This window comes from Tinamus guttatus, unplaced genomic scaffold (assembly GCF_059628265.1).
Source record: "Tinamus guttatus ecotype Peru unplaced genomic scaffold, ASM5962826v1 Tinamus_guttatus_pri_ptg000079l, whole genome shotgun sequence".
Lineage (NCBI taxonomy): Eukaryota > Metazoa > Chordata > Aves > Tinamiformes > Tinamidae > Tinamus > Tinamus guttatus.
In genome coordinates, this window is record NW_028288613.1 from 3,527,553 (window position 1) to 3,541,802 (window position 14,250).

A 14,250-nucleotide genomic window follows, 5' to 3' on the forward strand; every position below is an offset into this window, starting at 1 on the left:
GCTTGCTGTTTTGCTTTTTCCATCTTTACTTCAAAGACAGAAAAATGCAATCTATATGAAAACACGGAAATCCCATAAATACATGTAACATTTTTTTTTTCCTCAGACCATTGTGCACCCTGCCACCAAAAGCAGAATTTACTCTTCGAGGAGCAGAAGAACCTCCAAAAGCTCCAGGCACCGCATTGCAACCTGAAACGCCAGCCGGATGGACAGGCAGCACCTTTGCAATCACCCAGCACATCTACAAAAAAACAGGAGGACCACGCACCGCAGTAGCTACTTTTTAATTAAAAGGCACTGATTTTCAATTCCCAAAGGAACAAACTTTTGCATGCCTTCGCGTTATTTTTATTTATATTTTACATTCTTTTCCCCCACGCGCCGCTAACCTCCCGCCACCACCGCCCCTCACAGGAGCCGCCCAGCGCGCATGCGCGTGGCCCGGTCCGGCCCCGCCTCGCGCATGCGCCTCGCGCCGCCCCGCTGAGGCCCGGGCCGGGAGGGCGGCGCGTGACGGTTGGCGGCGCCGCCGCGTCCAGCGGGGCGGCCGCTCCGCTCGGTCCCGGTGCCGTGTCCCGGGTCCCGGGTCCCGCTCCGCCATGGCGAGCCGCCCGTCGCGCGTGCTGGCGGGCTGCTCGTGGCCCTGCGCGCCGCCGGACGGCCTGGCCCGGGCGCTGCGCGTGCGGCGCGACGGCGGCGCTGACGAGAGGTGAGGCGAGGCGGGAAGCGGGCCGGGCCCCGCGCCGCGCGGGCGGGCGGGCGGGCGGCTAACGCGCCCGTGGCGCTCCCCGTGCAGCAGCGACAGCAGCGAGGAGGAGGCGGAGGAGGCGGCGGCGTTGGCGGAGCGGCCTCCCGGCGCGGAGGAGGCGGAGGCGGAGGCGGCCTGCGAGCTGCGGCTGCGCTGCGAGCCCGCGGGCGGCGAGGAGGTGGCGGCCGTGGCCGTGCTGAGCGCGGCGCGGCACATGGAGCTCTACGCGGGCGAGGAGTACTGCGGAACCGGCCGCGGGCGGCCCGGCCGCGCGGCGCGCGCCCACGGGTGAGTGGCGGGACCCACGGGTGAGTACCGGGGCGCGCGCGGCGTCCCCTGCCGCGCTGCGGCCGCAGCCGCGGGGAAACGCGGTGCGCGGAGCCCGCGTGGGACGCGTTTCCCCCCCCCGTGGTGTGAGTAAACGCAGCCGGCTTTGAGCTCGCGGGTGGGTGCGCGAGTTGGGCCGTTTGGAAAGCTGCTGTGGGAGATTTTGTGGGTCCACGTAAAAATCCCTTCCTTACATTCATATTCCATAAGACTCAGTAAATAGGCATGGAAACTGAAAGCATGAAAACTGTGTTGTGTATATTCTAATGTTTCAGTTTATTTATTGTTTTATATTTTGTAATTAGTGATGTTTTGCAAATCTGCAACAAATGACAGAGCAAAAAGGATATCATAGTTCACTTATTTTATTCTCCTAGTGAAACTGAAAAGGTTACTTTATACAGAAAATATGTCAAGCTGGAATGCCCTGCAGCCTCCTGTAGAATTAAGGTAGGGATTTCTGTGCAATTGTTTAGCCTTTCATTGTCTTTTTAAATCACTTGTTTGATTAAAGTTATCTTGGGTTGTTGTTGGCCAAATTACTTTTATTTTTATACAGTAATTCTTTCACATAATTACTTAAAGTCGCCTAAATGATCTATAGTTTTGATAGCACAGCTCTTTTAATCCTATCAGAGATGTCTTTTTTAAGAAGACTTAATATGTATATATGCAAACAATGTCCTCTTAATGATAAAAGTCTGTGAACTAGATAAATTGTAAATTATTAACAGCTGATATATAATCAGAACTTCAAAATAATGCATTCACTAGTAACTGTACAGTTAAATAAACTAATGAAAATCTATGTGGCTACCACTTTTCTTAAGTGTTTGGAGCATCAAGACTTAATTTTGTGGCATGCATCTTCTGTTCCAGTCAGATTTCTAAGAGTAATGGCAAGGTAAAATGATTTTAATTTCCCCAGATAAGATTTCTTTTTAAAAATTTCCAAGAGTAGTGGAATACACTCATTCTCATACAGAAAATACATTTTTTCCTTAACCAAAATATTTTTTCCCCAATAGCTGCTCTCCATTGGTGAGAAACAAAGAGTACTCATCAGTAAAATAATAGTAGAAGTGAAAAGAGCATCTGCAAAACTAGCAACTGATTTTCCTTCACTAGGATCAAGCATAGATCTAAACAGAGTGCAAACTATAATGGAGTCCATGGGGTCAAAGTTGTCTCCAGGTGCTCAGCAACTCATGGATATGGTCCGATTTCAGCAGAAAGTAAGTCACTGCACTTCTCCCTAAACATGAATACCACTATGAGACCTAATCTTCTGTAACAGTTAAATATGTTCTAACATGGTATGTTGAAAAAAATATTTTTAATCCAACCTTTCTGCTGTTTAAATCCTGGTTTTGCTATTGCCAGGCTTAAAGATGTGAACATAAATGATGATTGCTTACCCAAGGGAATTGCTATGCATGGATCATCCCTTATTTAAGAGCTTTGTACCTTCATGATCATCTTAAACTTCGCTGTCACTCCATCTTCCTGCCTCTCCAGCTTTCCCTTCTGTTTCAGTTGTCAGGGCAGGATCGTGGGTGCGTTTCCTGTTGCTCTTGGGGTGTAGGTGGATGGGATGGTTTGTCTGTCTCTAAAAATCCATCCTCTTTGGCTGAAGGAAACAAATTCTTTAAGAACATTCATTTTGTTTAAATCCAAGTCCTCCAAAGCGGACTATTTTAGCAGAATCTCGTATCCATCTGATGTAAGAAATGATCAGTCTTAGGGCCGTAGCATGATAAAGATCTGTTTCAAAATTGAACTCTGAAAAACTGAGTCTTTTTCTCACAAGATAGAACTAATGCAGTAACATATGTGCAAACAAAATATTTCTGTGCTTTTTTTTCTAAGAATGTAATTCACAACTACTTTTAAAATCTTTACATCAGTTAGTAGAATGTTCTTATTACAAACAGATATAAAGGATGTATTATTACATAAGTTCCAGTATATTTTATATGGAGCTATGACATGTACTTTTATTTTATTTTCATCAGAATAGTTTACCTCTTGGAGACAAACTTAACTGGATCTTTGAGAAAAAATCTCACTATGAAGATGAACATCCAGTAGATGGATTGCATGGTGCAGCTGTTCAGACATCACTAGATCTACCATCCACTGAACCTTTGCCTGATACAAATTGTTCCTCAAGTGCAGCAGTATGTGAAGACTTAAAAACAAATCTCAATCAAAACACAGAGACACCTGAAAGAGAGAACAGTTCTGATTCTGAAAGAGTTGCTACTCAGCAAAATGTGCTGGACCCCAGAAATGATTTTAAAATAATGAGATCTTTGCTTATGCAAGAGCAAGCAAGTGAAAATCCAAATATAACAAATCCAAAAGAACTTCTTCCTTTTCTTCAAAATTTATGTCGTCAGGTAAATCATCTTCGGCTAAAAGATGGAAATAGGCGTTTTGAGAAAAGCACTGCGACTAAGGAAGAAGGCATTCAGTGTGTTGGGTGAGTTACATTTGATAAATTTATTCAAAACCTAGTAGTTCATATTGATTGGTAAAGTTTTTTAAAAAGGGTAAAAATGAGTCTTAAAACGTGGTTTTGGAGGCTGTGTGGTGACAAACATATTTCAATTGATTTTTTTTTCAGATGAATTGCTTGAAGATTTAAAAAGAGAATCCTACATTGTTGTGTAACTGTGTCTTTTTTTTTCTATATTTCACCATCTTTGGTTTCAAAAAAAGTGTGGTCTTTTTCATTATTACATATATTTAGTATGTCTTTTTCCTGCTATTGCGTTCTTTCTTTGGCTATGTCCACTTCCTAAACTGTCATCTCACTTTGTTTTATATTATTTGCTGTAATCTCTCTGCTATTCTCATCAGTCTTTCCTTTCCTTCCTCATTTTTTTTGCCCTTGCAGGAATAATAGTAGTAGTGTGTGCAGTTTGAAACCTAAAGAACTGTAGTAGAACACATGAGATTCAGGAGGGTAGCAGGACTCTGAACCTGGATAGCTCCATCATCTGGGAAAGTATAGTACACTTAAAAAAATGCAGATGCAAAAGATAGAGTTGCATAGTGTTATAATTATTGAAACACATTGTAAGAATAATGCCTGTGACGCTGACAGAATCTGAGCTCTGCCTATCCTGTTGAGTTATGTATGAGTCTTTTAATATATAATTAAGATTTTCTAAATACAGAGTTGAATGAAGATGGCTATTTATATCTTAGTGTGTATCTTAGTTTTCTAGGATTTAAAAAGTGACAGACAGTAGGGAATTTTACTTGTGCTAAAAACCTAAGAGCACCTCTCGTCACTTTTTCCTAAACTCCAAGTCATTATGAAACAAGTTACACTTACTATTCTATTTGCTCTTTTTACAGAGTGGAACAACAACCTATTTGTTCCTATTTGGAAAAGATCATCTCAAAAAATATGGATCTGATGGAGAAAAAACTAATGGACTATATTGATTGCCGAATCCAGGCTCTTCAGACACATATAGATAATAAAATGGTTCTGTTAATGGACTTAGTACAGAACTCAAAGTCAAACAAAATTACACAAACACACTATGACACGAGTGAGGGGTTCTCAAATGGAGAGAGATAGATATGTTTTGCTATGGGACTTCCATGTAAGTATTTTTCCAAGGGCGGTTATACGTTACAAAGTCTAGTATTTATGTAATTAGAACTGTAAAGAACCTCAGTGTTGTTGACTTGCATTTGTTACTGTAATTCTATCCACTATTGTACACAGTTATTAGTTCTCTGAAAGATCTTAAGAATGTATGTTTTTCCTAAATATAAGAATTTTGTATGCCTCTTGTGGCTTATTTATTGAAATATTAGTAAAAGCAGTGTGGAATACAGTATTCCAGTCTCAGCTTGAACAATGGGAAAAGTAAATAAACTGAGTTACAGCTTACCTAATTTGCTATATGTCATCAATTCACTTTTCTGCGGTCTGTTGTTTTTTGGGGGGGTGGTTATTATGCATGTGTAATGTGTTTTCAGTAGACCAGAATTTTGCTTCTTTGTGCTTTTGGTCTATTTTAACAGCACTCTTGTTGAAGCTGTTTACTGCTCCAGCTATAATGCTGTTGAAGGACAAGTAGTTTTTGCATTACTTATCTAGACCTACAGTCTACAGCTCAGATTTAGAGACACATTTATAGAGAAAGGTAACTTGAACCGCAGCTTGGGTTCTTTGAAAGCCTCACCAATTGTACAGGTACCGAAGTAAGGAGTTTGGGCTTCTTAAGAGCTAATTAGAACAAGACTGTCATGCTTCTTTCCTCCTAAATTCGTTGAGCCTTGCAGGAGCAACTAAAGTAAATGTATACATAAGCCTTATATTTATTTATATTTTGTTACCCTTAGAAATGCAAGTACTTCATTCACAGTTCCTCCTAAAAGGACCTCCTTTCTCAAACAACTGCTGTTTGGCAGCCTTAGCCCACAGAGGTAGTCTTATTTCTTTGTGTTTACTGTAACCTGTATGATCAGCTCTGCTGCCAGCTGGAGAGGTAGAAATGTGGCTCCGAGTCTCCATCCTTTGTGAAGATCAGAGGTTCATCCTTCTTTCTGTTTCTTGTTCTCTGAATTCTTGAGGTACCTCCTACTGGTATCATTTACCTATGACTGTATAGGAACTTCAAGGAAGGCTCCAAAGTTAATGCAGAGACACTGGTTATGTTATATGTCTTAAAATGCAATGAGCAAAAGCTACTGATGTTCTCCAACAACTGTTGACTGAACAACCTGCTTGGACATGTACAGTCCAGTGTCTGTCCAGTCTGTCCAATATTTTGGTCTATGGGAGGAAAATCGATGTTTTGAAGATTCTTGCTTCTTGGTGGTAGCAACACATATGAGTGCATGCCAAAGAGAGGACAATTTGTACAGAACATGCAGCTTGCAGCTGTTTTCCAGTTTAACCTATGCAAGTACAGTTTCAAAATAACTAGAAAATTAAAAATATCTTGTGCGTCGCAGATCATTTTACAGATGTGAATTCAATTTTTAGATACTTTCTGAGAAACATCTTGAATAGTTGGATAATTAAATTATTTATTCAAAAAGGAGTATAAAACACAGTCCTAGTTGTTTGAACTATTTTAATTACAAAAAAGTTGAAATGTGCTTCCAAGCATTGCTGTATTCCATAGCTTTTAGGTGTCTTGTTTTTCAAATGTGTGTGTGTATGCGCATGTTTCTGTTTTGTTTTTCTCCTCGCCACCTTGGAGTGAAAAATCTGTGGCAACTTCTAAATAGTTAATAGGGACTCTGTATTTTTTGGTAGCCATATTGGTGTTGAATGCGGTATTTTAATATCACAGCTACCACAACGATAACATTTGCAGTCAAAACCACAAAGGAAAGGGTGTAGAAGCTGTACTGCTGCAGGCTTGGAGTTTCTTCAGTGCGCACTTCAGTGAGGGATTCTGTACAAAGAGAAAGGAAAGTGAGTTCTAAAGTTTGGATTGCTGTGTCACCTCAATGGAAATTCAGCAGTCGTTTTTCTTTCAGATATTTTGGCTTTGAGGAGTTGACCCACACTGACAGCAAATTCTGATTCAGTAGTGCCAAAGAGCTGTAAGTTTTTACAGTGGAGAAAGCAATAGTGCATAAAAGAGGAGCCCGACGTTAGTAAATTTCTTTGATATTGTTGCAACCCAGCTTCTGGCAAGCAATGTTGTCATTGTCCTTTAAAACAAGATAGATTGAAGGCAGGCTGCTGAAGCAAAGGTGGGCAAAGGACTTTTGGTTATAACCTCATCTCTCAATGGTTTACTAGGTGGTCCTTGTTAAAGCTTACTGCCTTTCTGTAAAAGGTGTAAGATACTATGGAAACAGATTAACGTTTTTGTAATGCTTTCATCCATCTGCACGTGAAAGCTTCTCGCATGGTAGATGTGGTCAGTTGCATATAGATACAAAATCTTTCACTGCTATAAATGGGAGGATATTTAAAGTGCTGCTAGGATTAAAGGTAAATGCTTAGTATTTACATTTTTTTAAAAAACAGTATGTTTAGTGTTTACTATTAGTCATGCTGCTGACACTTTCAAGAATTGGCACCTGAAACCTCATAACACAATGGGCTTTTTAGATCCAAATTCTTAGATGAAGCTTTGTGTTCAAGAAAACCTAGGGCTAGGAGTATGATGCATGTTACCACACAAGTGTTTCAGAATTGCTTTTCCATATTTTCTAGATTGTTGTTTCATGAGGTCTCACTACTAATCTAGTCCATTGTAGATCAAATTACAAAGTGTTACAAAAGATAACCAGATTGGAGTAATCAAACTCAACCTATAAAAAGCTTTGCAGCTCAAAGAGAAAAGCATGCTTTTTGATTTTTTTTATTGTTGTTCCAGTTGCTGTCTTTTTCAAAATATTTTTATTCTGGTAGGCAATATAGTATGAGGGTGTTTAACCTAGTATTCTCATCTGTGATTATTATTCTGCATCACTTTTCTCTAGAACTATAAAAAGAAATTGTGCCATATTAGAAGATTTTTACAAAGATTATTTAGAATGTTTTTAAATACTGTGTGCCTTTGAAAAGGAACCCTATATGTCTGCTTCTCAAAAATGAAATTTTAAATGCTGGAATCCTTACTTACCACTCAAAACCATATTTAAGATCCTGCATATACCAATATATATATATATCGGAGCGAGTGTGTCTTTTTCTACTTAAAAAGCACACCTGCATGTGAAAGGCCATCAGTCAACTGAGTTCTTCTGCTGTCTCACAAAATGTGAACTTTTGTTCAACCCCTTGCTCTGATACCAAGTTCAAGACTAACATAATCAGATTCTTGATTTGTGTCTTCCTCTTACCTGAACGATCTGCAGACCTGTGCTCTCTTTTTAGGCGGATGGGCCCTACCACAGCGTTAGTTTTCCACACGTATGAAGAAGTAGCTCTTTTCTGCCTAGAGATACAGCCTTGAGCACAGCGGGAGTTTCCGTCGTTGCTGTCGCAAATTAAAATATCGCAGCGGAGATAGACCGAGGGCGAGTTCTGCAGGAACCTGAAGGCGTTAAATTTGAACCTCCCATAGTGTTCAAGGGGTGGGTAGGTTACCACAGTGTCGTCTTCATTGCAGCTGCAACAGAATTTACACATCTGTTAGTGATCCAGGTGCATCCGTCGTTCTTGCTAATATCATTAGCTATTCCAGAGCACTTAGATGTGGCATTTTTGTATATGTGGATGTACAATGTTTTTTTTCTTTTTCCCACTGAAAATGGGTGTATGATTTTCCTGGCTCCATTCTATGACGTTATATTTTCAGGAAATTCAGATTTCAACAAATATCTACCAAAAACGGTAAGTGGAAGAGATACATAAATAAAAGAATTATAGTTTAAATTGAGGTTCTATTTTGTCACTTACTAGAAGATAATAGTAAAAAGGGTTTAGTCTTACCCACTTCTGATTAAGTCATATGTTGGTGATCCAAAATCAGGCTTTGGAGATGCTATGCAGGTATCAATGAACACCAAAAGGTCGGGATCGGTGGAATAAAGGCTGACTTGAGCAAACAGAGTTTGGTTCAAGTCTACAAAATACGGGGATTCGAATACAGGATCAGAGAACGAATCTGAACTATAGAAGGACATGCTAACATTGTATCTTCCTGTGGCAGTTTTGTTTTGGATTACGTTGTTTTCTGTTATGTACATGATTTCTAAGGTTGAATTGTTTTCCATTTTGCATTCCACAGTGATCTCTATGCTCTTTTGACGGGTGATGATACCGCCAGTTGCAGAGGCGATTATGGTGTTAGTGTAAGTGATGCTCTGGCCTTCTCCCTGTGAAAGGAATTAACAAAGTGTTCAGTTGTTGTTACAGGAGCAGTGCAGTTAAAAGCAAATGTGCTTCTGACACAAGCCTCTGAGGCAGACTTACTGGAGGCTCAAAGTGTCTCTGATAATGCAAACCAGATGTTACAAGACAAAAAAAAAACATAATCACCCCTCCTCTTTTTGTCCAAACACTGAGCCAACCCCTGCAGCAAAGAGTTTAAGGAATATTGCACAAAGTGTTACAGTGCTAAAGTGGCACTTCTGTCACCCTAATCAGAATAATACTAGTAATGAATTCCTAGGAATCTTAACTTGTTTCCCTTCCCACATTATGTTAGGATAAGTGCTAGCTATAACCCTGGCAGAGAATGTTTTAAGTTGTACACTTAATGTGCTACTTTTAGGAGCCTTCATTGCAGAAACACTTGCAATCGATACTTTCCTGCACTTTCCATGTGAAGGGTTACTGTTAATTGAGTTATTACAGTGAAAAATGCTCTTTACATCTCAAGACTGAAAAAATACAATTGGACGAGCTGTATGAAAGTAAATTCATACTCCATTCATAAGCTGTTTCTAAAAGTTCTTGTCATTCCCAAGCTGCTGTTAGCCTATTTCTGTAAATTTTTCCCCTCCTTTACCGTTTTAACTGTTCCACAGCTGGTTAATGGGAAGGAAAAAATCACTGAATCTGTTAAAACCGGGCGGCAAGATGCATCATTTAGCTGTAGGTGAGTTGCATTATAACCAAGAGAGTCCAGGTAAGACTTGCTCAGAACAATTTCCATTCTCTCCGAAGAGCATGTAAGCGAAGCTGTCATTGAACGAAAAGAAAGTTACTACAAATTGCAATCATTTCTCAGATGATCTAAACCAAGGCCCAGCCCTGAACCCGTTTCTTGGTTCTCAATTTTTCTGAACCTGGTACTGAAATGGCTTGTACATGTTTGAGGTCATGCATGTTTTGGTCAATCTTATGTATGACTTAGCACACATTAGGCAAACAAAATCATGTAAAACTCATGTTGAAAGCTTAACTGCAAGCCCAATGTCACTAAGGTAATTTCAGCCTTTTTAACAGGTAAGGAAGGGAGGAACATGTGATAGGAAGAAACAGCATCTTAGGTTAAAAAAATAAAAGAAAAAAGAAAAAAATATATAAATAAGAACTGAACTTACTGTTGGGTTCTGCTGGAGATGGTGGTGGAATACTGGTGAACTGAGCAGAAAATCCTCTATAAGAATTGGCATAATCTGCAGCTAGCACAATAGTCATAGCATTTGAAGAAGATTCAAATTCGGGCTGGGAACGACCACAAACTTTTCCAATCAAACCAGAGTTAGTGGTGAGGCCATCGTAAATTGCGACAAAATCAAATCGACAGTTTTTATCTAGTTCCAGGCTACAGATATAGGAGAAAAAAAAGTAATTATAAGGAAATCTGAGTGTAGAGAACATATGTTTTATCCAGTATGAGTAATCCTACAGAATAAATGTCTGATATCTGATGATTTCTAGTAAATGGAGATAAAAGACTGCAGCATAATAGAACATATAAGCAGATATTATCAAAATAAAATATGGAAACCCTCAGAGGTAAAAGATACTTGGCAAGTTTCCGACTCTGTTCCTGCTCAAATCAATGAACGTTTTCTATTGCTGTAATGTGGGATCTGCTTTGTTATTTTATAGCTCTTTTGCTTTATATAATACTTATTTACTAGAAATAGCCAGAAATAACCAGTTATCAGTGGCTGACTCCTACACTGCATGCTCCGGAGGTACCTTCCTTGTGTTTCTTCTTGCTTGCCTTTACTCTCATACACCAGTTATCGAATCCTGAATGGCATTGCAGGGACTGTAGGGCAATATATAGTGATGAGGAACACGCTGCAATTACTTTATTACAGGAGCAGGCAGAACACCTTTGTCTTGAGAGTGTAAATATGTTTTAAAAGAATGAAAGCACCTTTCCTTCTTGTGTTTAAAGTGATATTTTAAACAGAATGAAAAAGAAGAGGAAGTATATATGACATTTACTCACAAAAAGTCATCAAACTCTAAGTTTATCTTCGATTCTTCTGCTGTTTCTATGTGCCAGATGCAGTAGGTAAACTCAGGATAAGGCTTGGGGTAGTTGGGGCTGATAAATGTCCCATTGGGACCAGTTAAGAGTCCCCCACAATTTTCAATTTCTGAAATGAAGAGTAGATACAATGGCAGCGTAATGGTTTATATAATGGACCATAAAAAAATAAAGTCTAAAGCTAGGGATCTAAGGTTATGTCAGTAATAACACCTATAGGACTCTACTCCCCCACTAAAACTTGAAGATACTAAAATTAACATTTCTAAATATTTTAGAGAATTTAGAGTCAGATGGATATTGCAGGATGAAACCTTGTACATAATGATACCATAACAGTTCAAATGCTGTATCAGTGAGTGAGTACGTGGAGTTCTGACTTACCTGATTCTTGTGAGAAGAAATAATAGAAGGCAAAGAAGCTCCTTGTGAAATCCTCCGAGTTTGTTGTTATGAGAAAAGTTAAACTGTCTGACGATGATTCAAACACTGGGACTGAGTCAGTGTTGCTGCATACTTGCCCAAGAAAAGATGAATTAGTTGAAGGACCATCGTACACTTCAATGCTTTCTGTTTCACAGCTTGAAGAAGCAGCAAATCTGTTTTGTAAAAAAATGAGAGCTATCTGAACTCACTGTTAGATGAACAACTCCTCTAAGTCCTTAACAAATTCAATGATATTTTATTAAAACAAATACAGAGAAACACCTGGAGGCACCTATATGTTAGGCTGAAATTATTACAAAGTGGATAGGAGTTTGGATTTTGATTTTTCTCAACTATAATTCATTATAATTAAGACTGAAAGCAAAAGATTCAGGAGCTAAGTATAAAAGAATAAAAGAACAGCAAGAATAACTACAAGCATTTGTAGTTGCTCATAAATGGAGAGCAGCCCTGTAACATATGTTTGCTGCTTACAGGATCAATTTAGCTGGATTTCTGTCATCAGCACTGTTTTATGAAACAGAATGGAAAGAGTATGAAAGGAAGGATGTGAGTTTCTGCTGAATTTAGGAAAAAAATAACCATAAAAAATAAGTGAACCTCAAGATTTGCCTAAACATAAAATTAAGACTATGTGGCAATTTAAACTTTTTTCAGTATTATGGGTAAGGCAAAAGTTAAAATGAAAATGTCTTATATGTGTATTTAGTTACTAAAAATTCAGCTTGGCCATACTAGTGTTAATTTCAATATTTTTTTCTGTGCCATATACTGATGAAAATAAACGACACAAAAACATCTGGAGAAAATACTTACTGAAAGTAGGAGAAGATGAGCCTAATTGTTTGATTTGAAGTTCTGTGAATTTGCCAGACGCAGTTTGCATTTGAATTTAATTCTATGCTTAGGGCTTTGTTGAGATCCCCGAGGGAGGTGCCACAGCGAGGTAAACCTATTGAAAAGAAAAACATCTTTCAAGAGTATCTCTCAAGGTTTCTCCTCCAGTAGTGCTTCATGCTGCATACGCAGAGACTGTGGAACAGTGCACCATGGAATAAACACAAAAAGGTTTGTACAATTTTGGGTTTTCATTTCAATTATAGCTGTTCATGAAACCTGAAGAATCAAACGTCAAAATAATATTAAAAAATACTTTTTGTCCATATTTTCCTAGTAGCAGAGAAAAGGAATTTAGGGAGCACAAATCACAGATGAAGCTAGTGGCAGAACTGGAAACGCAAAGTGGCATAGGACACCTCAGCAAATCTCCCCTGCAAGGTGGGTTATCACAAGCATATCGAGCTTCCTGGCTTTCCCCAACACTGGTTTCCTAAAGGCTGCTGCATCCAGTTCTAAGTTTCAGCCCTTTGCTTTGAAGCATTTGGGGACGTAGGCTAGGGAATCAAAAGAACTTTTTAAATCCTAGAGGACTGTATATTTGCTAGTGCAAGCAATTCTGGTCCTCCATCTCTGAAAAGATACTGTGGAACAGGAAAGGCTTCCAAGGATGGCAACAAAGATGATCAAAAGTTTAGACTAGCTTCCAGACAAGGACAATTAGACAGACTTGATTTGTAGACAGAACTGTGGCCCCAAGTTGGGCACTGTCTGTTGATTCTAATTCAGCAGAAGAAAAATGCCCCAAACTCTTAAAAAGCAGTACCATTTGCCAATTAAGTCAGTGACTTCCCAAATTTATTCCTGTTACCCCCATACAGTGTTAATTTGTAAAAGCATATTTTCATTCCTGAGTAGCATCTCCTCAAAGGCGATTTCTTACGTCAAATTGTCATAGCAAGTCAGATATGGGACTGTTTTTTCTCATTTTTAATATTTGCTGTCACATTTAGGTGTTACTGTTATGCAGCAGCATGTTAAAATTACGACGCACTTTTATAGATTCATTTCATATATTTTTCCCTTCATTGCCCATAAAATAGCTGTTCAAAAACTCATAAAAATTAACTGATTAAAAAAATCAGATTTCCATACCTGCAAATTCTGTTGAGTTGTCTTCAGTAAGAGCTAGAGCAGCTAAGAGAGGCAAAAGGAAGAACTGCCTGAGCACCTGCATTTTGATAAGAGCTAAGGAGGTTAGGTTTTTCTAACTTTTATACCTCATGTGATTTCATAACTATCATGTATTACATGGTACTATGGAGTGAGGGCTTAATCTCTTAGTTACTGTTTCTTTTTTATCAGATGTAGAAGATATAAATGAGAAACCAACAGGTGTGCCTGTATTTTTTTAATGTCCCGCTGGCAGGAAGGTTGGCTGTGCTTTCGTCAGCTCTGCGTCTCGAGGTTTCGGAGCACGTTTGTCTGTTTGCTTTGGGGAGCACGTGTGGAGCTCTGTTGGTGTTAGCGTGGCATGTGCAGAAGGGTCCTGGGTGGGTTTGAGACACCCTCTGGAGACGTGTTCAGCAGTTTGCTCGCAGCCCTGGCCAGGGGGAGGCTTCTTTGTGCCCTCCTTAATTTGGACACCTAACTCATTAGGATGCATTGGGCAAATCATTCAGTGTCCTTGAGAATTCCTCAGGTTGCAAAATGGGACTGTCAGAATAGTGTTAGGAATAATAGTTCCCTGTTGCTGATGTATTTGTGGATTTTTTTAAAAAAGTGAAATTAACACAGATTTTTATAAAGAAGATTGCATTGCAACCACTTTACAAATAACACTTCCTTAGTCCCACAGTAGAAGCTACAGGAAAGGAATCAGCCTTTCCCTCTTGAGGTAAGGAAGCAAGTAAAGTCTCAAGAGCATCAGTTCATCCTGGCAAGACTCTAACCGACCTAGGGCTCCTGTGATTAGATTTCTGCTTTGAT

At 39.4% G+C, this 14,250-nt stretch overlaps 2 protein-coding genes across 2 annotated transcripts; one reads left to right on the forward strand and one right to left on the reverse strand.

Annotated features, from left to right (window-relative positions):
* Window positions 1-591: 591 nt before the first annotated feature.
* CUNH10orf88 (chromosome unknown C10orf88 homolog) lies at window positions 592-4,999 on the forward strand. The gene is made up of 6 exons (XM_088520046.1): window positions 592-712; window positions 803-1,039; window positions 1,456-1,528; window positions 2,107-2,313; window positions 3,094-3,563; window positions 4,448-4,999. Exons 1-6 carry the CDS (start codon window positions 603-605, stop codon window positions 4,674-4,676), a joined length of 1,326 nt encoding a protein of 441 aa, XP_088376172.1. The 5' UTR covers window positions 592-602; the 3' UTR covers window positions 4,677-4,999.
* A 1,344-nt stretch (window positions 5,000-6,343) lies between these two features.
* On the reverse strand, window positions 6,344-13,502 carry CUZD1 (CUB and zona pellucida like domains 1). Its single transcript, XM_088520048.1, has 9 exons — window positions 13,417-13,502; window positions 12,241-12,376; window positions 11,362-11,576; window positions 10,936-11,086; window positions 10,070-10,293; window positions 9,532-9,704; window positions 8,511-8,896; window positions 7,919-8,187; window positions 6,344-6,513 (listed from the first exon to the last, which is right to left on the reverse strand). The coding sequence occupies exons 1-9, from the start codon at window positions 13,496-13,498 to the stop codon at window positions 6,344-6,346; spliced, it is 1,806 nt and encodes a 601-aa protein (XP_088376174.1). The 5' UTR covers window positions 13,499-13,502.
* Window positions 13,503-14,250: the final 748 nt, after the last annotated feature.